At 30.2% G+C, this 27220-nt stretch overlaps 1 protein-coding gene across 4 annotated transcripts in view; it reads left to right on the forward strand.

Moving 5' to 3' along the window:
* Positions 1-26980, forward strand: part of LOC119684599 (protein sax-3) — a gene marked incomplete at its 5' end in the record, with an annotated part of 42319 nt that extends 15339 nt beyond the window's left edge. Inside the window, 12 exon segments of one of the 4 annotated variants that reach the window (XM_038098671.1) lie at positions 2695-2776; positions 3060-3230; positions 15359-15451; positions 15593-15791; positions 18374-18495; positions 19981-20133; positions 20246-20543; positions 21020-21240; positions 21399-21624; positions 25345-25489; positions 25586-25903; positions 26256-26980. In XM_038098671.1, coding sequence (XP_037954599.1) covers positions 2695-2776; positions 3060-3230; positions 15359-15451; positions 15593-15791; positions 18374-18495; positions 19981-20133; positions 20246-20543; positions 21020-21240; positions 21399-21624; positions 25345-25489; positions 25586-25903; positions 26256-26823 — 2596 coding nt within the window. 4 annotated transcript variants of the gene reach the window in all.
* Positions 26981-27220: the final 240 nt, after the last annotated feature.

The raw sequence follows: 27220 nt of genomic DNA on the forward strand, positions 1-27220 counted from the left end.
AAACCATAACATCCACAAAAGAATTATTATTCTGCATTTCATTAATGCATTTCATGTTTCTAGATTTAAATTACAATATGATTTTCTTACTTTTATTAAATATTTAAAATGAAAAGTCATCAGTATTTACAGTTTCGTATTTTGAGATGTATAGCGATTCATATGAAGAGAAGATATTTCGGGGTTTCAGTCCCTCTTGAAATATCATAGTTCATTTGACTGACACTAGGTTTAATTGATTTTTATAATAAAATGTTTTGAATATAAACTTTAAATTAGATTTCCGAAATTTTCCTTTAAGTGAGTCTGATTATACACCAATGGTATATGTAGACACACGCATATATCTTTATATACATTGTGACCGAAAAGTTTCCGGTCACAATGTACAAACGCAAAATTCTTAATCTTCATCAATATTTATTTTATCTCCTTCAAAATGCTCCATTAGAAGCGATACACAAATGCCAACGTTTCTTCCAATCATCAAAACATTTTTTATAGGCGCTTTCCGGTATGGCTTTGAGTTCCCTCTGCGAATTCTGTTTTACGTCTTATATGGATTCAAAACGCGTTCCTCTGAGTGGTAATTTGAGTTTGGGAAACAGGAAAAAGTCACACGGTGCAAGATCAGGTGAATACGGTGGCTGTTCGATGGTATTTATTGAATGTTTGGCCTTAAAATCGTTGATAATGTTGGCTCGGTGCGAGGGAGCATTATCGTCATGAAAAATCCATGAATTATCCTTCCACAATTGAGGCCGTTTACGGCGGATAGCTCTCACGACCGATGCCTAGCTCTCGTGCTATCTCTCTAACACTCACATGAGGATTTTGGAACACGATTTCCTTTGCCTTTTCAATGTTTTCGTCGGTGGTAGAGGCCGAAGGTCGTCCAGAACGCGGCATGTCTTCGACGGTCGTACGACCGTCCTGAAAGGCTTTGTACCACTCATAAACTTGAGTTTTCGATAAAACTGATTACCCATAAGCCTTTTGTAGCATTCGCAACGATTCTGCACACGAAATTTCGTTCGAAACACAAAATTTGATGCAAACTCTTTGTTCAATATTTTTTTCCATTGTTTTTTCGCAACGCACTACTGAGGGGAACTGGTTTCAACAGCTGCCGTAAACAAAACTGTCTGACAGATCGCGCCTCATTTGTTTGAGCATAGTAAGACAGTGCTGCCAATAACATAACTAAAATATCGAAAAATATACAGCGCGCGAATTTTAAATGAGAACTTCCGAAAACCTTTCGGTCACAATGTATGTACGTGAGGAAGTTCGTTTGAGACCCTTAGATTTAATTGATTTTTACAAGAAATTATTTTGTTTAAGAAGTAAGAGTGAATTATCATTGTATATGTATGGTGTATGAATAAACACCGATGATATATATACAGATATATATCTATATATAAAAGGATATCATTAAAAATTATTTTGCTAATACTTCACAAATCCAAAAATCCTTAACATTGTGTACTACAGAATTTAAGTCAAATATCAAAAATAAACAAATGGATATGAATTGACCTATGTTATTAAATAAAAATCATATCAATAACGTCAGTGATAAATCGCTTTGCGAAAATACATATATCAACATTTCCAATGAAACTCAAACTGTAATCAAAACTCTTGTTAACCACGCTGGTTCTTTAAAAATGATCACTGGATATTAGAGAAAGTTGAACAGGGTTCGAAAAGTAATAGATTAAGTGTTGCACAGGTCCATGTCACTGGGTGTTGTAGAGAAAGTATATACACATATATGAACCCAGCAGCAATATCTGCAATAGTATTGCAGAATGTCCTCATTGGGTCATTGATTTGGTATATATACTGCACAAAGATAATAAATTAAATAAAGAATTTTTACAAAATAACTAACTGATTTGTAAAAAAATTCTTAAAAGAACAATTAAGGAGAAAGAGCAAATGATAGTAATCGATTATCAAAAGGAACAGTGGTGAATACAGCATTTGCCACCACGGTTGCCACTTATGGCACTTTAGTACCAAAATTGGTACTTTTTTTTTCGTTTGGTACTCATGTTCAAAAAATGGTACATGTTTGACGACCCAACTTTATTGTGGATATTTCCAATTAATTTTTTTTATAAATGCAACTTTGCACTATTTTATATTTTGTTCATTTATAACACTATGAAAAACACAGGACGAAAAAATAAAAAGGTCCAAAAAAATGTTGGACCTTTTTTTACAGAAATGGTACCTTTTTAAACCAATTTTGGTACAGGAAAAAATTTTCAAGTGGCAACCGTGTTTGCCACAGTACAAATCATTACAAATTCACCTCAAAAAGAAGTGTCTTTAGGTAGTGAATATCATTTGTTAGTATTTCTGTGACCCATATTGGAAGTTTGGTGAATTAAGATTTCTAGCGAATGAAATAGTTTTATACTGTCTCATATCACGGACCACCTACTATATGTTCTATATTCAAGAATAAGCATTTAGTTTTAATATTTCTTTTTCCGGTTATTTTTCTCACATTACACTGATAACATCCAAATTATGTTGCGATAGAACATTTTATTTATATATAATTTATTTTAATTTTAAAATATTTTAATAAAATACTCTTTATAAACAATTAATTTTATATAAAACTATCATTAAATCGGTATCAAAAATATGTAATTTTTTACTATACATTTACAGATACACCGTGGAGTACTTCAGTTCCGATTTGCAAACTGGTTGGGTGATTGCTGCTCACCGAGTGCCTGATCAACAAATTGTGGTAAATATATATTTTAAAATTTATTTTATCATTATTTGTTCTATATTTAAATAAAAAGAAATACATAAAAAATTTAAATCAGTATGAAATCATACTTTTTTGCTGATATTATATATTAAAAGGGTACAAATGTACTTTATAATTTAAAAAATTTCTATCGCCTATCACAAAAAAAAAAAAAAAATTATCCATACAAAAATAAAATTATTAATTTTTTTAATTATTATATGTGAATTAAATAGTCCTTACATACAAAAAATTTTAATTTTATTTTTTTACACAGATTTCGGGTCTTAAACCAGCTACTTCTTATGTCTTCCTGGTGCGTGCAGAGAATTCACATGGGTTATCTGTACCTTCCGGTTTATCAAACGTGATAAAAACTTTAGGTTCAGAAAACGGAATCGTGCCACCAAGTGAAATATCGGCAGCAAGAGTAGTACTCAGTGGAAAGGTGAGTTTTGAAATGAACTTAGAAATATATGTAATGAAAAGGAATCAAAGTATCCTCTTCATTTACTTCATTATCATATATTTGAGAGAATTTATTTATTTAATATATTACCTGAAATTATTCCAAATTCAAATTACATACTTTTAAATTACTGATCATATTATATGGTACTACATATATAATTCAAGCTCCTTAGGATTATATATTAGGATTATATATAATCCTTTCTTTTCGGTAAAGGCTGTAAAAGCCTGTGTCAGTTGGACAGACTGTATTACCATAGTCAATACAATCCTTCACTTAAAATCGAAGAATGAAGGACGCATATTTAATCTCAGAGTAAGGCAAAATATCACAGCTATTGGGGTTATGTTATTAAATGGACCCATTAAATACGTTAAAAAACAAGTTCAAGTTAAAATAACTAAACTCAGTTTAATGGAATACGATTAGATAAGTTATTGTAGATTATTGTATTCATAATTATGGCTATAGTTTAAGACTTAAAGTGATTTTTTTTAATATTTTTAGTAGTATTTTAATATTTCCATAGCCAACTACTTTCACCTATTGTAATGATTAAATATTGCTTGAAACCAGAGTTTCCTAAGCAAACGCTTAATTAATATTCAAAGCATTTAAAATTAACACAAATACTCATTAAGAAAATTTCTACATTTTTATACCTAAATCGGTGCCTTTCATAATAAATTACTACTATGTACGGTTATAGCACCCAACAGTGTACCACATACAGTTTCAAAGCATATATCCTTTGAAATGGATGACACACATCCTTTTGAAATTTGTTTTCGGCCGTAATCTGAACAACACTTGAGTATTTTTTTTCTTTTTTTTGTATTTTCTTAAGAATTTATTGCGTGCATAATTTTTATAAATTATACTATAATATATAATAAGAAATATTAAATTGTTATATGCAAAGAAATTCTAGCTGTTTATTTTACTAACACGTTTCTCTAATATCCTTTCGAGCTTCCTCTTTTCGAGGAGTATTTGCATTTGGTCTCTCGCATTCATCCATGTTGTATGTTGAGCTACATGTATTAGAATTTATTGTATTCTATATATTTTGGAGCAGTTTTTACAGTGCATTAACAATGATTGATATTGCCACTTAGCATAGCTCAACACTTACCCTAATCGGAAATGTTGCACCCACTAAGAGTGAAACGAAATGACGCACACACCCGTTGGTATATTACGTTTTCTCTCTTTTTTTTTTTTGATTTTTATAATTCGCTTTCGCCATCACCATCGTCTTCGTCCTGGCTTACTTCATTTTATTAAATGATCCAAAAAATTCGTTTCCCACCCAATAGGAAATATATGAGCGAATAAATTTATTGAAGCGGAATAAATACAAATTTTCGCTTTTCTTGGTTATTTTATGCTTTTCTACTTTTCACCAAAATTTATTGAAATTTCATCAATATTTGTGTATTTTCGGATATTGTTGATTTGTCCTTGAAAAGGCAGTGAAAGTAACTCATCCTCTTCCTTATTTTATTGTCAATAAAATATGCTAAATTATTATTATGTTTTTGGGTTTTCTTATGAAAATATTTTGTCAAATTAAGGATTTTTGGGATTTTATAATATTATTGGCTATTTTGTAATGTAACATATTAATAAGAAGTTTGAGATTTGCGTGGGATATATAAACCACATATAAATCACATATTTATTATAATGATTATAAATATACAAATACAATACTTCCACTTCATTTCAAATTTTCCATTTTTCTGAAAGACAAAAACCACCTCTTAGGAATGAGTTAAGAAGGTCCCAGCCATTAGACTGTAAAAGTATTCCAGTCGAAACCATATTGCAGTAATCAGGGGGGAAGAAATATAGGAAGAAAAGTGACTAATGCTGAGAAAACTTTGACTATATAAAAAGTAAACTTAATGCTAACCTTATAGCTGCTTTGTCTGTTGCTAAAATCTCCCATGAGTAGGTTTCTCAATATACATATTGGTAGAATAGTCATGTGTGAGGAGAGACTGTGATCCTTTGGTAGTAAAAAAACAAGTCCACTTTTTCAAGTATCGTACAGTAACTATACTGCTAATTTTATTCAACTTACGAAGTGGAATATATCGATGTTTGCGGATAGGACTGCAATTTTATAATTGAAAATTCTATCTGAATTTAATTCTAACCTCAATTTTAATTGTCATTGTGTTTCTTCCGTGCAGTACAATATCTATACCATTGATTTCACACGATTTGTGAACTGTGTTCTATAAATGTTTATAAATGAGACTGCCATTTTATCATCGACAGTTCTATCCGTATTCAATTCTAACCTCGGTGTTATTTATATATCTTTCTCTCGTTTCTTAATGGCTGTATTGTTGATTACACTTCTCTTGAAAACAGTGTTATATCGATTTTCGTAGACACGACTGTACTTTTAACATCGGTAATTGTACTCTAAGCAATTCTAACACAGGTTTTAATTGTCATCTTCATATCACATACTGTATCATACTTATACCGCTGATCTTACTACTTTTGAGAACTACGATATATCGATGTTTGCAGATGAGACTACTATTTTCTCATCGGCAATTTCAGCTTAATTCAATTCTAACCGCGGTTTTAATTGTCACTGTCTCTCTTACGTACTGTACAATATCTGTACCTTTGATTTCACACGACTTGAGAGCTGTATTGTATCGATGTTTGTAGATGAGACTAAAATTTCAGTATTGGCAATACTAGCCTAAACAATTCTAATCTTGGTTTTAATTATCATGTCATAACATACCTAGATGTTATGTTATCTACAAAATAATCTCATCAATATTAACAATTCTTTTCCAAAATAAAATTGTTATGACAAGTTACGGATACTGCTAATTTTCTTTAATTTCGTAACTATAGGCCTTACTAACTCCCCCAAAGAAAACTTCACTATAAGGATTTTTTGACCTGGCAATAATATTCCACTTCAAGATAAGTTTTGGATGTAGTGTCTCATAGTCACTACAAATTCTTTTTACTGACATAAATTTGTATTTTACTAGTGAAATCTTCGCGTCTAGCGGTCTAGTAGTCAGAAAGCGGATCAGAAACTCCCTTCTGAGGTTTGGTTAGATTGAAGTGATGTCTTTAAGCCGTTACGCAAGGCAAATAAAGTCCTCTAATAACTTATGATAATATTTGAAAATATTTTTGAAAACTGAAAAGAAAAACACAAAGCAACCTAAACCAATGAAACTATCAATGAAGACCACATCTGACTACACCCAATGCTCAAATCATTAATAAGTAAACTTAACAAGAGATATTTCTTAGATCTCGTTGATTTACTGTATTTAAAGACCTAAAACTTTTTCAAGTAATTAACTTTAAAAATGAGTAGTACATATTAACGATGTGAATATCCTTGAAATTCTGCATATATGAAGCTCTGTCCAAAGTTAGATATTTTCATTGATGAAAAAGTAGATACGAAATAAAAAAACGATAAAAATAAGTTGAAAAAATTAAGGAAAGTTAATTTAGTTTCTTTAGAAACTAAAAAGACAAAGCAATTGATTTCGAAGGTTCAAGGTAAACCTAAAATTGAAAGGCCAAATTATTTCAGTTCTCTTAAGCATTACGCTTATTTGTTTTTTGTTAGTGGAAATTTTTATAAACTTCTAAAAGTAAATCTTCCATCAATATCTACCTGTCTGCTTTGAATGCAGATTGGAAAGGAAATAGTAACAACATTTTTTGCAAAAAAGAAAAAGAAAAATTATATCCTTACAAAAATTCAAATTAAAAAAGAAATTTAAATCCAAAGTCTGGTTAACGTCAGAAACTGTTGCCATCAACAAACTTCAATTCAGAATGACTGAAATCGACTTTCCTGCCATTTGTAAAACCAAAAATGGAAAGCTTAAAACAAAAATTGAGGTTCCACAAACTTAAAGAAGTATTCATTACGTATCGATTTCTATAACATTCAGTTCATACTCCTATATATTTTTCTCTCATTTATTATTTGCATCGTTTTTGCTTTTTTTTTTTTTGTATCCTTACCGACTTTTCAAATTTTAATAATCAAAGTAAGCAGACACAGCGGTTTGGTGTTATTTTTTTGTTACCTTGCAAGGATAATGAGTTGCAAAGTCAAATTTGTGTAATTTTTTGTTTATTTTAAAACGCCCTTCGTATAACACAACCGTCCAAAAATGCTACCACTGAACTAGACTAAAAAATTGTTAAGAAAATTTTTATGACTTCTTGACTTTTGCAGACATTTCATCGTTTTACCCCAGCAAACAGCAGACAAGCAATTCAAATGTTGCTGTCTGCTTTCGAAACAATGGAGTCGTCGGCACAAAAAACGCCTATAAAAAGCTTCGTTCTACTCCTCTGCTCTTCTGTATTTCATTTTTAAAATTAAAAAGGAAGAATTTTACTTTTCATAGAAAATCCTTACACGGTGGTATTTGGCAAATACCACCGCCTTTGCTGCAGTTACACAAAAACAATTTTCAAGCTCCTTTTTGATTCACTTGTAACCATTTTGAAGGCAAGTAACGAGCACTTATAATTTTATTGCATACTTCTAGGGTGACTTAACCTTTTTCCTTAACAGCAAATTTTAATAATGCGGTTTGGTTTTCGTATTCCTTCTGACAAGGAAGGTACACATTTGCATATAAGAAAAATTTGATTTATTAAAAAACATTTCTGACAGTAATTGCAGCGTTTCTTGATTTTAATTGAGGCAATTTATAGATTCTTCGAACAATTCTTTTCTTTAAATGAATGAGGTGTGATGAAAAATAAATAATAATTAATGAAATAAAAAACAAGTGATGAGAAACTTTTCCTTTTTACTTACCTTTTTACTGAGTGACAATGAGTCACAAATTAAGTGACAAATTAATTATACTCTGCAATAATAATTTTAATCCGCCTTGAACCCTATCAAAAAATATTAAATTCTTAGGTCTCATATACCGCACCTATTCTGCAGAATCGAAATTAATTTTTAATATATGTACATATAGTTATAATCTCATTTTTTTTAAGTTAATCAAATTGGTGTCCATTTATGGAGTTGTTACTAGCTATGGTTTCCAACTGTGGGTGCTAAAAATTTTGACAAACTTTAGGTATATAACTTTTTATTTACAGTGACTAAAGTAATATGTACCAATATTTTGTTTTATCTAAGGCAGAACTCTGTAAATGCACTTTATCTGTGCAAATTCTGTAGTGGAGAAATTAAAGAATTTCAAAATCTCAATAAACAATACACACAGACTTAACAATATATTAACTAACACATGCGAAGATATAGGTACCTATTTTTTCATTATATTAAAACTTAAATAGCTGATAAACTGGCACTATCCTTTTATTATGTATTAATTGACAAAGACATTCGAACAGCTCTATAAATTATTTAAGTCTTAGTGGCTTCAAGATAAAACAAGTTGTCATATTTGAGCTGAACAAGACTAAGTGTTAGTAAAATTGGAATGTAGTTGAGAAAAATTTCAAAAGACCTGAATGTCAGACTCAATGGAGCCCGACATAGAGCTAGTAACGTGACTTTATTTTCTGAAATATGAATATATTCTGAATGACTTCTTTTTAAAATATTATGAACCTTAAGGGTCTACGCATGGCTCTTTTGGCCTGCCAGCATAACCTTACCTAACCTATATATTCAAATGTTATTCCTTGAATTTCAGTCCCAGAACATTTTATAAATATATTCATACAGAATCGATTCTTTTTTGTTTCCTTCCTATTGTGTGTTATGGTATTTTATGTTATGTGAAATATAATTACCGGACTTATGTAGTCGATTGTATTTTTTTTCTTTAGTTCTGGTTTTCAATTCGCTTCTTCAGTTTTTTCGCCAGGAATTTTTGGTCTTCTTTATTCTGTCGTATAGAATTGTCATTAAATAGTCAAAATTTCTGATTTTTGCTTTATTAAAAATTGATGCTTGGCTATTTACTACATGGCCCTATACTCCTCCTAGGAGTAAGGATTAAATATATATATTTACTACATCAATTCATTGTCCTATTTAATTAAACCTTATTGCGACCTTTATAGCTAAGTTTTTCACTAAGATTTCCAGTACGAAAAATCCAGTATTATATAGGACCTCGGCTGCAGATTACTGTTTGAACGTTAGTGAGATTTTTTCAATGGTTGCGTTATTACTTGGGTCACTATTTTTATTTTTTGCCTTGACAATACTGATTATTGTCAGATGTCATCTGATGTTTTCACATGAAACATGTATTAGTCATAAAGGGGAATACTTCGAGAAACAATAAAGCAATTTTTAACTACAGGTTAGTATTTTTTTATTATTAGACTCAAAATAGAAATAGTGACCTACGTAACAGCTTACTAGCAGATCACAATAGAGAGAGAAGAATCATCCAGACTATTTTCAGATGGATTTACCTGATTATTTTTCGAGTTTTACTTAGGTTTCTATTAATTATGTTTTTGCTCTTTTGAAATATATATAGTTCTCTCCAGTTTGTATTAGATATTATATCTAGATATCTAATATAACTGCTAGATGTTTTTTATCTAATTGTAGAAAAATACATATCCAGTTTCCATTTTATATTGTTTAGATATCTAGTAGAACTGCTAGATATTTTGCCATATAATAGTTAAATACATATAGAAGTCCAATTGTAATATAAATATTTTAGCTTCCTATTACGGTTTACGTTCTGCGTTTTATTTGAGTTTTATCTTTATAAAAAATTGCAATTAAAAGTATTTAACCCATGTCAATATCAAACATCAAAACAAAATATGCAATCACCTTCCTAACATGAAGTTTATCTTTATGTTAACTGAAGATATTTAAACTGCTATTAAATATAAAAATGTCATCTAAACTTTTTTCTAACTTTCGACTTTCCTTACAGTAAATACTGTTGTTGAACATATGAGCAATTGTTGCAACGATAAAACTTCGGTCAGCAAACAAACTCAAAGGAGAAGTCACAACAAAGATTGCATGTCGATAAACTACAATTTTCCTTCGATGCCATGCATATTTTCCTTTGTTTTATTTTCCCATTTTCCTGCCAAAGTTTTTATAGTTTATAAAATAAATTAAATTTTTCTTCATAGTTTAATGCAATTTTTTGTGTTGGAAAATTTCTGCTCGAACTGCAACGCCTAAACTGGAAATATAATTTATGCATGTTCTGCCGCTCCGTTGCATGCAACGGGCGAGCAACAGTTTAAGTGACAATTTTTACATGTTGCTGCTTTTTATTTGGCCAAGTAATCGATCTTTAAAGTTTTGCTCCTTTTACAACAATTTTTTGTACACAATTTCTTACAACATTAAAAAATATAAACAAAAAAAAATAAAAACGCCAAAATGATATAAAATATCTTGGCCTGAAGTGAGCTTTCTTGTAGCTAAAAATTGTCGCCAATTGCAAATATTTTTGGTTGTGATAAAATTTTAATGTTCTGCCCTAGGGCAACATTAAGAAGGAAGTCGTTCGTCGTACATGTTTACAGCTCACAACTCTCAGTTTACGGTTACGGTTTACGGTTTACGGTTAGTTGTGCCATTAAATGCCGTAAATGGTATATGAGTATTTATGCTGTACAGCGAAATAAACTATTTCGCTTCTTTTTGCAAATAAGATATTTTTCTATCTTATTGCGACCCAATTTCTATGCACTTATACATATGTTCATTGAGTGGTTCGGAATCATTCGAGTATTAAGCGCATTTCTTTTGCTTCGAATGGGAGCATCCGTATCTCGTTGCACAGCACAAAACAATTCAAGTCCTCTTAAGTTTGCTGAAGTGTGTATTTAAAGAATACTAAAGCACAGATGCACTTGCAACTGATATAACAAATGATAAAATTAAGTCCGTAAGGAATGGATTCTTAACTTTTTCCTATTTTTTTTTTGTTTTGCTCCATATTACTTTTTCTATTTATCCGATCTAAAGTGAAATATGAGTTATGTAAGAGTTCTTTAGTATATTCAGTTCATAAAAATACGTTAGGAATTAAGTTTATATTCAATCCTCTTAAATATCCCCTTTCAATTAGTTGCATACACTTATAAGTCATTGATGAGAAATTCAATTTAATATTTTATTTTAAAACTGTGTTCTTCATATTTATTAAAAAAAACTTTATTTTAAAAAACTTTATTCAATTTAATTTGTTTCAAAAATCTGTAGTTAATTAAATAACAGTGTATTAGCGGGATAAGGTGCTTTTTTATAGAAGATTACTTATACATATTTTCATTAGGCTCAATACTAAATAAAACGAACGCAGTTCTGGTTATAAGAGTACATCATTAACGTAGTATCGATATCATTATCAGCATTAGTATCGGTATCATTTAAAGTATCGGTACCAGTATCAGTATCAATATCAGTACCAGCGTTAGCATCAGAACTAGTATTAGTACTAGATATAGTATCAGTATCGGTATCAGTATCAGTAATAGCCTCAGTATCAGTTATAATAACTGTATTAGTATCAGTACCAATATCAGTGTCAGAATGAATATCGGTACAAGTATCAGTGTCAGCATCACCGTCAGCATCAGCATCTGTATCAGTATTAGATATAGTATTAGTATCGGTATCAGTAACAGTATCAGTTATAGTATCGGTATCAGTATCAGTAATAGTATCGGTATCAGTTTTAATAAAAGTTATAGTATCGGTATCAGTATTAGTACCAATATCTGTGTTAGTTTCAGCATCAGTATCAGTATCAATACCATTCTAAGTGTCAGTGTCAGCATCACCGTCAGCATCAGCAGCTGTATCAGTATTAGATATAGTATTAGTATCGGTATCAGTATCAGTAATAGTATCGGTATCAGTTTCAATAAAAGTTATAGTATCGGTATCAGTATTAGTACCAATATCAGTGTTAGTTTCAACATCAGTATCAGTATCAATACCATTCTAAGTGTCAGTGTCAGCATTACCGTCAGCATCAGCAGCTGTATCAGTATTAGATATAGTATCGGTATCAGTATCAGTGTCAGTTTTAGCATTAGCATCAGTAACAACATCAGTATCAGTGTATGTGCTTGTATCAATATGAGTATTAGTAACGACTATGAAAAACAATCAAAGAAGTACCATCACATGGAAGTTCGGAATAAAAAGCATTAATATAAGTTTGTAACATAATTATTTGACAAATCGATAACATGAATTTGAAAATGTAGGAAACATAGCTTTGCATAAAATTAAGACAGAAATTCAAGTTTAGATAAATTCAAGTAGATTCAATCAACCAAAATTTTCAATCCAATCCAATTTTAAACTATTTTTTTATTGTCTCCATGGATAACCCATGTAACCTGATTATTATACTTCATGAAAATAAATGATTTACTAAAATTTCGTTTGTTGTTCTAGTGTAAAACCTTAAAAGTTCTACTGATCCATATAAAGGAGTTGTATTCTTTTTTGATTGTAGAACCAGTATATTGGAGAAAATATATTCCCTAATATATTACATTGACTTTAAATAAATTAAATATTGACTTAAATCTTAACTCATCAAATTTTGACTTAAAATCTGTACATGTTTCTATACACATATAGGTATATAGACATATAACATATATATGTATATATATGTATATGTTTTGAAACTTTAAAATACGGTTTAAAATCGTCTGATGTGCTATTCCTGATAAAGCTGGCAAACCGGATCTAATATGATCCACGCTGAATACTTAAATAATTAAAAATATACTTAAACTGTTAGTATATCTGTTAAATTAAAGATAATTCTCAGTAAAAATTTGTGTCTTGAGTTTTACCAGACTTTAGCAATTTGTCATTCTTTAATGGCAAATTCATTCTACCTCTTTTGGGCGGAAATGGCAGAGTAAACTATTTCACAAAGTGCATTAAAATCAAGACAACGGAGCTTTGGGGTCATCTTCTCTATTCTATTCTATATGTACTTTGTTTCTGAAAATGACCAAATTTAATTAGTTAATCGTGTTTGCTTATTTTGAAAGAATTTTCTTTAAATTTTAATTAGTGAAGATTGATGTGAATATATGTTATATAGAATGAGTAGATTATCCTGACTAATCTACCCTTTCAAGAGAATTTGTCAGAAAAAAAAAACATTATTGATTATGTTACACATATATCTTGTTTACCAGAAATGGCACAATATGAGATTATAAAATATATATCAAAACGATTATTTTTGGCTATAAATCGTCAAATCGTCAAAGGATATGATTACGAGTTTTCGAAAAATACTAGCCACATTTGTTTTGTTGCAGTATCTTTAATTATTTTAAATATTTTATTTATTTGGCTTTAAGAAGACTGTTTCAAATTCCATGGTATATTAGATCAACAGACATACATAGAGATCTTAGGATTGACTCAGTGAAAAAATGTATCAGAGAAAGAGCTCTAAAATTATTCACTGAAGTTGATACGATACTTAACCCCGCCCTAAAAATTATAAAATCCACTTCTGCACTCTCAGGAAGATATGATAATTTAAGGTCCGTCTTTAGCCTAGTTAAAGCCTAGTGTGGGGTAGTGATAAGCCCCCCAGCCATTATAGAGTAAAAGTGCGTAATAGCACTAACTCAAGAACTAGAAGAAGAAGAATTTGTTAATAATATATAAAATGCACTATAATAATAATGATAATAATTAAATATTGAATTTGTTAATAATAAATAAAATATGCTGTAATAATAATTATATATATATAATATAATAAATTAAATATATAATTATAATATATAATATATAAGGAAATATATTAGAATATAGAATAATTTATAAAATAAAAGAATTAAATAATAATATATAAAATTTAAAAAATTTAAATGAATAATTGTTAATTGAATCTGTTTTATTAAAAATATTATATATTCAATATTCAAACATGAAGTATTTTTTAACCAAATTTAAATAACGCTACTATTCATATTACAATTCTCTCTATTCGACGTTGTGGTAAATCTTAAATTTAATATCCTTTACTAAATTTTAAAAAAACTATAAAATATGAGTTCAATTTTTATTTTTTTAAAAAATTATTAAAAATTAATATCTCAACAGCAAATAAATTTGTTGGAAAAATGTATATTGTTCCTGGATTGTAGCACAAAAATAAAAATAATTTTTTAATTAACAACTTTTAAAGTCCTTAAAGCGTAAAATGAAAAGTACTACAAATTTTGTTGTTGTTGTTTTTATATAGATTTTTTTAGTTAAAAATATACAGTCGGTGCAATAACAACAACAACGTACACACATAAACCACTTGTATTCTCCTGCCGTATGCAATGCTATATCCTTTTTTGCAATTTCAACTGCAATTCGATACCATATTGACCTCGTTTATTGAAGCGTTAAGCAAATATTTGTGCAAATAAAATGCAGCAAAGGATAAAATTATAGTTGGAACAAAGAAAAAAAAATAAACAATCACAGAAACAACAATAATTGTTATTGCTCGAGCAACTAAAACAAAAAACTATGCAAAAAAAAAAAATGAAATAAACGAGGATGCAAAACCCATAAGGACTCCTTCCCCATATGCTGAAGAGTTTTTTGCTGCAAGTTTGCAATACAACGAAACTTCATTTTAAATGCAAAATCAATATTTTAATAGTGGCAACGGTAATGTTGCCAAGTTGCCGTAAATCGTGTGCAGGTGGCAGCATTGATTTATGCAATTTTAAACGAAATTTCATTATAATATCATCAGTTTTAAAAATTTTTGGAAAACTTTTAAAAACAATTTGAGTTTCTACCACAAAAATATATTCATCAAGCACAATATGTGGCAAGCAAGGAATTTTTTACTATCTAAAGTATTTAAAGCAATTTCAATATAAGAATAATATTACCTCCAAAATGATTTATCTCAACTTATATCAGTTTAGTACGGCAAATAATTTCAATTAAACTTTAAATATAATTCAATAAAATTAGTCATTTTTAACACTTTTAGTCCTTACTCCTCATGCTTCATTAAGTATTATTATAAAATTTAAAATATTACTTGATGGCATCCTTTTAATCATGTACCTTCTTCCTTCATTTCCAGGTCGTTGAGTTAATTGATGCTGCAGCAATTAATTCCACTGCAGTGCGCTTGGACTGGGTGATGCACGTCAGTGTTACCGAGAAATATGTTGAGGTAAGTTACTAGGTGCTGAAATGCACTCTCTACTCTCTACTTTTAATAATTTTAATTGTATTTTAATCACATTTTTAATGATAAATTGCAATTTCATCGTTTGATTAATGAGAATTTTGTTGACTTATTATCTCACGACAGGGTATTTATGTGCGCTATCGCGATGTCAGTGCTAATGCACAGCAATACAACATAATGACAGTTTTAAATCCATCGATTGAGTCACATGTGGTGGCAAATTTGAAGGAATATACCAAATATGAATTCTTCCTGGCACCATTCTATCAGAAATTAGAAGGGCAACCCAGTAATTCGAAACTGGTGCAAACATATGAAGATGGTAAGTGTTTTATAATTCTTTTACTGCATGTATTATATATAAATAATTTAATAATTATATAACTTATATATATGTTAACTAATGTGATTAGTTGTAAATTATATATTCTTTATGCAGATATATTGTGTATATAATAGTGATACTCGAATTTTAAATAGTTTGAATTTTCGAATATTAGCATATAATTTGAATAATTCGAATAATTCAAATAGTTAATTCACTCTTTCTGTTACTGCAAAACGAATAACCATTCAAACCATTCGAGCTATTCATATCAAAATCAAACAGAAAATATTCGAATAGTATACACCATTCGACCTGTTCGTTGCAAAATGTTTAACTAATTAAGGACATAATTCAAACTATTCAAACTATTCGTTACAAAACGAATAAGTAATTATTCGAATAATTCAAATCATTCGTGCTATTCGTAGCAAAAGGATTTATTCGAATAGTATACACCATTTGAGCTATTCGAATAATTCAAACCATTCGTGCTATTCACAGAAAAAACAAAAAGGAATTATTCGAATAGTAAGTAAGTAATTAATCGAATAATTCAAACTATTGAGCTATTCGCTAAACGAACAAAGAGTAGTTCGAATATGCTGCCCCATATTATTCTAATAGTTCGAATCATTCGATTCGAATTCGAATATTGTTATTCACTAGATAGTATAAATATCAAATTATTCAAATATTATTAGATTAGTTTTCAAACACGCCACAATACAATACAATATGAATCAATACGTATATTTGAAGACAACTATTGAGTATTATAGTGTTCTTGAAGTTGTCAGAAAAATGCGAACTAAACTAACTTTTGTGGCAAATATGACGTCTTATCTATATCAAACTTTTGGCTTGTCAGAATAATTTAAGGAGATCTAATGAATCTAATATTGCTAACTTTGCGAGACTAGCGAAAAAAACAGTCTCCTAAACATTGGAGCTGCTTGGTTTTTAGCTTCAGGATAAAAACAGTGATTGATAAAAACAGTGCCCCAATATTAAAGCATTGAATCGTTAGCACTTCATCTCATTAGAACGTTAGTAAACAGCAACTTATGCCTATTTTACAAAGACTATATAAATTGCTAACAATGATTGGGCGCCTAGAATGCTGATTACGAATTATTAGTGGTTGCCATGCCATATCTCAAAACGTAAGCTATGTTGTCATATCGCATAAAGAAAAAAATTTTTATCTTTATAACAGGATTTTATTTTATAGATGAGATTAAAGTTATACTAAAGTTGACTTTGGCTAAATCTGCCAGGTCAGCGAAGAAACGTTCTGCTGGCTGGCTTTACTAAAATTCATTGTGAGCCAGAGAAATCTGTATCGTACTCAAATGATTTTTTTAAAACTCTGTTTTGTGGAAGATTACAAAATTAAGTATACATCTTTATGTCTTTAAATTTAAAAGAGGATATCTTCTATAATTCTATATATCCTTATAAATTTTTTGATTACAAAAACGTTTGATTAAATTTATTTAATTAAAATATACATAATATATATATATAATATTATCTAATATATATATATAATATTATCTAATATGTATATATCTTCCTTTTGAAGAAAATTAAAATAAAATATAAATCAAAACAGAATAGTTTTATATCCCTATGTGCTTAAAAATGTCCTATGTCCTTATTGTATTGAAGCAGTAAAAAATCCTTATATTATAAAAGCTTATGATAAAATTTATTTAATTAAAATACGTATATATATATCTAGTTGTAACAATGCATATAACAGTTTAATAATCCCTTAACTGATATTTTATGTGCTTTATATTACAAAAAAAAATATGATAAAAAATATCTTTGTTAAATATTGTTAATAGCAACAAATTATTAACAAATATGTGTAAAATTTTCATTAAGCTTCCGTTTCCGCTGCCTTTGTTGCTAAGCTTCTGCTGTAATATGAACAAAATACGTACAAAATACTTTTAAATACTTTTGAAATTTTTTCAAAAGCAAATTTAATAAAAATTAGAAAAAGAAAATTGATAACAAAAATATTTAAACCAAATTTAATAAACAGCAAAAATGTTTGAAAACTTTTTACCAAAAAAATAAAAATAAAAAATATCCTGAAATAAAAGTTAAAAAATATAAAATTTGAATTTTTCCCATGATTGCGTTGCCTGAGTACCACGGAGTTAACCGACATGGGAAAAGTTTGATATGAAAATTTAATTGGCCAAAGGTGCACCATTCCCGTTTATACATAAATATTTATGTACCTGCATATGCAATTCCATATGGTAGCTTAAACATATGTAAAATTGTATGTACATATATACATGTTTATTATATACGCAAATACATTAATAAACCGCAACCGCAAAGGCGTCCCACACATGTGTTGGAATGCCCTGTTATGTCCTTTTGCATACAAACAAATTTATATGAATTCATGCATTTTTCATGCCGTTGCCTTGCTTTAACTCCAAAATGACATTTTGCAAAAATAATGAAAACAAACAGTAGAGCTTTAGTTTTTTTTAATATTTAAAAAAATTATTTTTGAACTTTATATTTATTACGCTCTGTTCTTACAGTACCATCGGCTCCGCCGGACAACATACAAATTGGCATGTATAACCTGACCGCCGGTTGGGTGCGTTGGGCCCCACCACCGCCACAACATCATAACGGAAATTTGTTGGGCTATAAAATTGAGGTAGGTTCATATATATGGAATTATATTTTTTTTGGTTTTGGTTTTAATAGTTACTCAGTTGAGATTACTTTTCATAAAACAAAAACCCAAATAAGATAAAATAAATTTATTTTATTTATAAAGTTAATTTGAAAGGTTCGTTAATTATTTTCTACAAAATTTAAATTGAGTCATATTATAATTAACTAATTATAATTAAAGAAATTTAATTTACTGCATTTAAAGCAAATATCGGGAAGAACGAGAATAACTTAATTTTCTAGAGTCATACGGAAAAACTATCAACTGTATTGCATCCGTGTAGATATCATAAAGTGTATTTTTGAATCAGTTATACTATTATCTCTTATATGATACAGATACTCTCATTAAAAAGAATAAGAATCATAAAACACATCACCTCATGATGGATTGATCTACCACCTACACCCCGTTAAATTGAACAAAAAACAAGTGAGGATGAAGAGATTCTAATATCACTGTTCAGTGTACATCAGAGAATTACTACACAATATACTTTATTACTGTTTTGCTTTTATTACTGCATTGCATGTTCTTTACAAATTTCTTAAACCATAAATAATGTCTTTAAACTTCTGTGTTGAAATCACAGTGGTACGCATCCTCAACGATCCCTTCACAGCTGGAACAAGCGATGAATACACTGTTTAAAGACTCTATGTCCAGTTAGGATCACCATGTGTCCTATTTATCTATACATCAAACTTTGGGGTCAGCATATGTGTCCATCTCCGACTCGTTCCACCGCTGTTATTATGCAAGTAAGGTAGCGCGGCGTGCCTCATCCTTCGGCAATCTTCTATGCCAAAACCCTCGCAATTCGTACGCCAGCAGATCAAGTGGCGACATGCTTGCTATAACACAGATAGCATTGTCCGATATAGTGCTGAAAGCACTAATGCACGTAGCGTGCTTAACCAGAATATACTTCTTACGCCTGCAGCCTATGTGCTCATTCACATGACAGAAGTACAGATAGGAGCTGCAGATAATACTACAGAACTGGTGACTCTTGGCAGGAGTTTATGCTTATTATGCTTAGTGACTCGTATGCTCAAAGTTATCGCCATTGCCATGGGTCCATGACAACCCAACCTATGGAACATATAGGTCTTAGTTGTCGATTTTATATTTTTTTAACAAATGCAGTTTTCAGCAATGTTATAATCAAATATTATTGACTAGTGCTATAAGAATAGATGAAGTCCCCAGTTATAAACAATTTAATTATTTAAGTTAATAAGATTTTATTAAAAACTGTTACTAGCACAAGCTGTAATATAGTAAAATTCAGCAAACATACTAAACTAAATTTATTTTAATAAAATTGCAAAAATGCTTGCAATACTCAAAAAGTATCTCAACTGTGAATAATATGAATTTTATGAAATGAGCTAAACATGACCCAAGTGCCCTTCAATCTATGCGCTTGACTTTTTGACATAACAAAAATATTATTTCCAGGTGACTGCCGGTAATACTAATAAGGTGCTGGCGAATATGACGTTGAACGCAACAACAACATCCGTACTACTGAATAATCTTACAACAGGAGCAACATACAATGTCAGATTGAACTCTTTTACGAAAGCTGGTGAAGGACCTTACTGTGTACCGGTAAGTACAATATTTTTACTTCAATATGGATTATATTTTATGTTAAATTTTTTATTATAATTTATGCTTAAAATAAAAATATTATAAATTTTATATATTTTATTTAAAACAGATTTCACTATTTATGGATCCAGCACATCTGGTACATCCACCACGCGCTCATCCAAGCGGCACACATAATGGTATTCCTGGACACAGTGAAGGCGGTCACTTTGCTTATCATCCAAACGGCATGCCAGATGATGCAGCCACAACAACAACACACCGGAAATCAACAACTGTTGTACATGAGACTTGGTTTATGGCGCTTGTGATAATAATGTTGCTTGCAATACTAATATCCGCTGCAGCCGCCATGTTATTCTTTAAACGGCGTCACAAGTTAACCAAGGAGTTGGGACATTTAAGCGGTGAGCAAAATGCGAAATGCATAAAAAAGAGTCAGATACATTTATATGATAGAAAAATAGTAGAAAAAAATTTTTAATAGAAAATAAATGTAACACAGACTTTTGTCTACAAACAGAATTTTTAAGTTAAAACTTTAGCTTTTAAATACTTTATGTTGCCATTAGCCACAAGCAGCAGCATTTGGCTTAAAACCTTTGAATTTCGTTGGCAAATATAAAAGCCAAAAAGGACTGCTTTTACGGTATTCGAAAAGTATTTAACACTGAACACTGAACACTGAAGTCTTTTAGAAAGCAATTTACAGTACAATGAAAAAATGCTTTTGATTTGCATACAAAATAGCATGAAGCATACTTAATAGAAAGGATTTACCACATAGCATAGTGAATGTGAATGAAGCCTTTATTTTTTTCATTAAATCAAAACGTTTTTTTTTTGTTTTGTTTTGATTTTTTTTTTCTATGTTCCATTGCAGTAGTCAGTACCAATGAAATAACTGCACTGAATATCAATGGCAAGGACAGCCTTTGGATTGATAGAGGTTGGCGCACCACAGACACAGACAAGGATTCGGGCCTTAGTGAAACTAAATTGCTATCGAATGCCAACAGTCAGTCGAATTATACATCTGATGGTGGCACCGACTATGCCGAAGTGGACACTCGCAATATGAGCACATTCTACAATTGCAGAAAGGCAAGTATAATACTCCTACCATAGAGAAAAATCAAATCAGTTTACACGTAAAATAAAAAGAAAGAGAAGAAAAAAAATTAAAACTAATTTTGTCTGATTTCTATGAAAGTGACTACAATTTTAATTTCCACTTTTTTGCTCTTACTTTTATACAATAGAGTCCCGAAAATCCGACACCTTATGCAACGACTATGATTATTGGTGCCTCATCTACCGAAACGACTTGCATGAAAACATCATCCTCAAGCACTGACCAAGACTCCGGCACTCATTCACCACATTCGGATGGTACAACACCACAATGCACTGGTGGCGGTAATGCTGTCATTGCTGGCTTACCAGGCGGTCCAAACACAAAACACAGCTATCATCAATATCCACCAGGTTGGTTTGCGTTTGAATGTAATTTAATGAATTTTTAATATCGGCATGTCATAATCCTTGCAATATGCAAAAAACTATATATCAAAGCGCATCCGTTTACTATCCTAGCTTTCGATTTCTTTCATTCTCTAATATTTTTTGTTTATAACATTCTTTCTCCTTCTAATCATACACAATTCGATTTCATTTTCTTTATTTTGCATTTCTCAAAATTTTCCTTTGTACAGATATCCTTTGTTTCTAATATTGCTCCATTGTGTGTGGTGCACACTTTTTCGTATGCTCGTATCCTTTCGTTATATAGAATTTATCACAGATCCTTTATCGGTGCTTTTTTAAAACTATTTTCGTACCGATTCTTTCCTTTTACATTTTTTATTTTCTAAGGCACGACGTTACATTCTTTTGTTTTCGCAGTCGATTTGATTTGCTTAAAAAGATTTCGACATTTTTTGGTTTCTATATTTGATATCCTTGATATCCTTGATATTCTTGATTTGCTTTAGTTTAAATCTCGTTTTATTTTTGGCCATTGATTGCCATTGACAGCTGCACAAGTGGGGGTAATATGCTTCCTTTTTATTTGTTTCTTACGTTGCTTAAACGATTTGTATTTTCTAGATACTTTTTTTCAATTCCTTATTTTTGTTTTTTTTTTTGCCCTCTTCTTTTGTACACTCCGCATTATGTTGGAATATCAAGCAACCCCTGCAGCAAGGATTTTTCCTTTTCTGCAGTGGGTTAAGCTGGTATTTCTTGTATTTGCAATATTAAAATTTCAATTACTCGAGGCGTGTACTTTCAAGTGTTTCCTGTTTGTAAGTGATAGATAAGATTTGTTTGCGCTCCTTCGGATTGAGGCTGCTGAAGTGTATCAGCCTGCGGCGCTTCGCAAGTTTTCAAGTTTCGTAGGAACTTTCCCAAAGATTCTTAACCGATAAACTGAAATAGTTTTATTGAGTGTCGTTTTATGTAATTATACACACAACTTCAATATGTTCCAAATGTTCAAAATGTTCAAAATGTAAAGGAATTTTGTTATTGAAACGAGCGGAATTTTAAATAAAAATTTTTATTATAGATTTTTTGTAATAAATATATTAAAACTATTTTAAGTTTGAAGGGAAAGATAAGAAACAGGATAATAACAAAATAAATTGGTTGAGTAAATGAGTTTAAGTTACAAAACTGTCAAATAAGTACAACGAAGTAATAATAAGTAGAAAACTTAATGGATAAAAAGGTTAATTTGCGAGGGATATACTTTAAGAGCCCATCATACCATACAAAATTGTTTAAGTAAAAATGTTTAAATTACAAAAGATTTTACTCAATTTAGTAGTACTAAGTCGAAATCTTCATACATATAAGGATTCACTTAATAGAGCTAATTTCTCAGAGACCGTTATATTTAATAAGGAGAATAAAATTGTGTATGAAAGAGTTTACTGAGTTCGACAAAGTAGTAATAACTAGAAATCTTAAGTGATATATTGGTATATTTATTAGAACTATTTTCAGAGAGACCCTCGTATTGAAAAAGTAAAATGAAACTATGTACGAAAGAGTTTACAGTTTTACAAAGTATAAATCTTAATGGATATAGAGGTTTATTTGTTAGACCCATTTTCTAAGAGGCCCACGTATTGAATCAGAAGAATCAAATAAGGTACGAAAGAGTTAACAGGGTTCGACAAAGTAATAATAAGCAGAAACCTAAATAGATATTTGTTAGAACTATTTTCTAACATATGAGACCATCGTATTGAATCAGAAGAATAAAATAAGGTACGAAAGAGTTAACAGGGTTCGACAAAGTAATAATAAGTAGAAGTCTTAATAGATATATAGACTCATTTGTTAGAACTATTTTCTAAGAGACCGTTACGTTGAATCAGAAGAAAAACTAGTTGCGGAAGAATTTACGGACTTCGACAAAGGAGTAATAAGTAGAAAGCTTAATGAATATTTGCTAAAGGTGTTTTTTAAAAGACTATCGTGTTCTATACTTTACAGTAGAATTAACTGAATTAATAATAAATAATTTTTTATAATTCATTAATATTAATTGAATTAAAAATTAATAATACATAGAAATTTTAATAGAAATTCATTTCCTGAAATTCATAGTCGACAAACAAGTACCAAGTAGAGATCTTAAGAAATATAGAGGCTTATATGTTAAAGGTATTCCGTAAGAGAACATCGTACAATATCAATGGAATAAAAGTGTTTCAATTACGACAATATTTACTTAATTTGACAAAGTATCAATAAGTAGAAATCTTACTTAATAACGTGGGTTATTTGTTAGAGGTATATTTTTGGAAAGCATTATGAAACCTATGGGTTATCTAACTGTAATAAACAATATATTTTTGGAAAGCTGAAAACGTATTGTATGCTTTTATTAAAGCAAAGTCATAGCTTTGTATTACATACCATTTAGTTGTTATTCGTCTTCGAATATGTAAAAACCGAAAAGAATCCGCAACTTTTAGAAAATACGAGACCTAGATAATATGTAAGTAAATTGGAAAAAGGATCGAATCATCCGCACTTAGCTAAGAAACCAGTTTTAATTCTACATTACTCATAATTGTGGATAGAAAGTTGACTGTATCAGAATCAGCCAGACCACAAATACACTCTGTTTTATAAAACTCATCCCTACATCCTTTGTTGATCATATTTCAATGAAAATTATCCCAGATGTAAGAAATACTGAAAACTAGAGGAAGATAAATATAGCAACTAAGTTGAATATTGTGATTATGCAGTTGAGGTGCAATTACTAATTCTTATATAGAAGTACCTTAACGATTTAAATCAAAAACATTAACGTTAGTCTTAAACATAAAATCCAAAACACAACATTAGAAATAATCCTTATACATAAGACATGATTTCATGTCACATCTCATACCTTATATCCAAATATTTCGAAATATCTCTTGTGGCTGTATTGGCTATTGTAGCTGTATTGGATGTTCGGGGATTGAAAAAATTATATTAGTCAGTTTCCCATTCTAACTATTATAAATAAGATTATCATAAATTACAAAATTTAATAGATATAAAATGAATCCTTACTATAAATATATTTGGTAGTATTTATAACAAGTTAACATTATGCATCTCAAATGATGACGCTAACACCATCCGCTCATATAAATGAGTCCATACTCATGTCATTTCTTTAAAATTGGCTAAACTATTCCATCTCATCATTACCTGTCTTCTCTTCCTTGATTTGTTAGCATATATTTTGAAGAAGCCTTAGAATACTACTATGCGCATTGTTCATTCATTCGCACACATACATTAATCTGCACATACTTCACTGACATTGCAACCAATACACAAAGAGTACCCGACTCGATAAACGAGATGCAGTTTTATAAATTATAATTATTAATTATTAAAATATTTGAAAATAGTATTTAGTTTACAGATTAATTTATAATGAAAGCTATTAATAAACATTTATTTCTTTTTTATTTTTTTTTTTTATAAAACACTTTTCTAAAACTTCTTTAAAAAATTTAATTTTCTTTATATTTTCTTTAATAATTCTATACTTTATAAACTTTCTATGATTTCATGTAACTCCTAAACTCCGGTTCCTTTTTGTTCTCCTAACTTTGGTGTCGTAAAAACTTAAAACAAACACAACAAAAAAAAAAAACACAAAAACAAAACGTACCAAATTATTAATAGAACAAATAAATTGGTCAGAATTTTTACCTCCACCACCGGAACATCCACCACCAGTGCCATCTTCTTGTGGCTATGCACCTGGCTCACCACAATCTTCACGTAAAAGTTCAAAAAGTGGCGGTTCTGGTGTTTCAACACATCAGAGGTTTGTATATAATTTTTTATTATATATTTAAATTTTTTATTTAAATTTTTTGTTTTTTTTTATATTTCTACGCCCTCAATTAAATACTAACTTTAGTGCTCTGAATTCCTCCATACATAGCAGTTCATCTGGAGGTTTCTCATCTTGGGGTGTAGCACCACAATGTGCTTCAACTCGACAACAGGAAAACTATTATAATAATCCACTGCCTTGCGTAGGAGGCGCACAAAATCGTTATCAAATCACACCAACTGGACAGCATCCACCACCATTGCCACCCTACTATCCACAAGCAGTAGCAGGTACTGCACAATTGCCACAACGGAATATACATATCCATTATCCACCACCTAGACATGCTATAAGCGAATATCAACCTAGTGGCACACATAATTCCCGTTGTTCAAATGGCAGGTAAGTTGATATTAAAGGAGTATTATGCATATAATGAGATATAATATGTATGTATGAGTATATAGTTGAATTATATATGCAAGTACAGACAAACTTATGGCAACACAGAATTAATTGGAATAGAATTTGTAGTGCCTAAGGAAGCACAGAAATATTATTTTTTTTTTATGAAGAACTAAAAGCTTATATAAATAGTTTTTAACAGCATTTCACTTCAGTTAACAAAAAAAAAAGTTAAAGTTTTTAGGAAGTACTGTTTCTCTTCTTATGTTATATTCCAATCAACACCCAATTTATTTTATCTTTCATTCATTTTAATTAATTTCCATACTTCATTCTTTAATTTCTTTAGAGGCTGCAATAGTTGTGATGTATTAACTTCTCCAATACAACCACTGCCACCACCCGGTGAAGGCTGGTATCAACCTTTACACAACCAAGTTCCACCAAACTCATCTGCACATCAAATCTATCAATGTTCCTCCGAATGTTCCGATCACTCCAGGCACTCACACTCGCATGGACACGGACATATGCATCATAACGGCCATCATGGACATCAACATCACCATGGACACAGCAACACCAACACACATGGTAACACCAACGATACTATGCGTTCCGAGAGTAGTCAGGAAAATGGTAAACCCATCACAAACTGTCGCAGTCAGAAATCATCTAATAATGGTTATGCCGATATCAATGAAACTGAACGCGATCAAATACTTAAGAACTCTTCCGCATCCTACACCTACGAGGTACTCGGCGATCATCGTAACTGCAGTGATTGTTGTAGTTCACGTGAAGGTGATACATGCTCATGCAGTGAGGGCTCCTGTTTGTACGCTGAGGCCGGTGAGCCTGGCATGCCAATGAGCACCGTTGCTGCGTCTAATAAAATGAATGCCCCAAACAATTGATATGCAACAACTTTTGTGACGGATGTGGTCATGCATTTTTAGTCGAAGAGATTTTAGAGTGTGAGTAGCATAAATATTTATTTTTATTAATTAGATTAACCATAAGTATTGTGTATTGTACATTAAACATGTAGCAGCTCTTTCAAAATCATCGAATATGTACACTTTCATTATGATAACTTTTAGTAACTCTTTGAAGGAAAATTTTTGCTTTAATAAATTTCTTCTTCAACTATTTTTAATTAAAACAAATTTAGGATTATGTCTCGAATGGAAATATTTCAAGAAAATTCCTTTATTTTACTTTAACTATAAGCGAGCATTTTACACATAATTTTGTGTAATTTATTAAAGTTTTTTATTTCATTAGATTTCTTTTCCCCTCCTCCATTCACTT

Source organism: Teleopsis dalmanni, chromosome 2 (assembly GCF_002237135.1).
Source record: "Teleopsis dalmanni isolate 2A chromosome 2, ASM223713v2, whole genome shotgun sequence".
NCBI classification, from domain to species: Eukaryota; Metazoa; Arthropoda; class Insecta; order Diptera; family Diopsidae; genus Teleopsis; species Teleopsis dalmanni.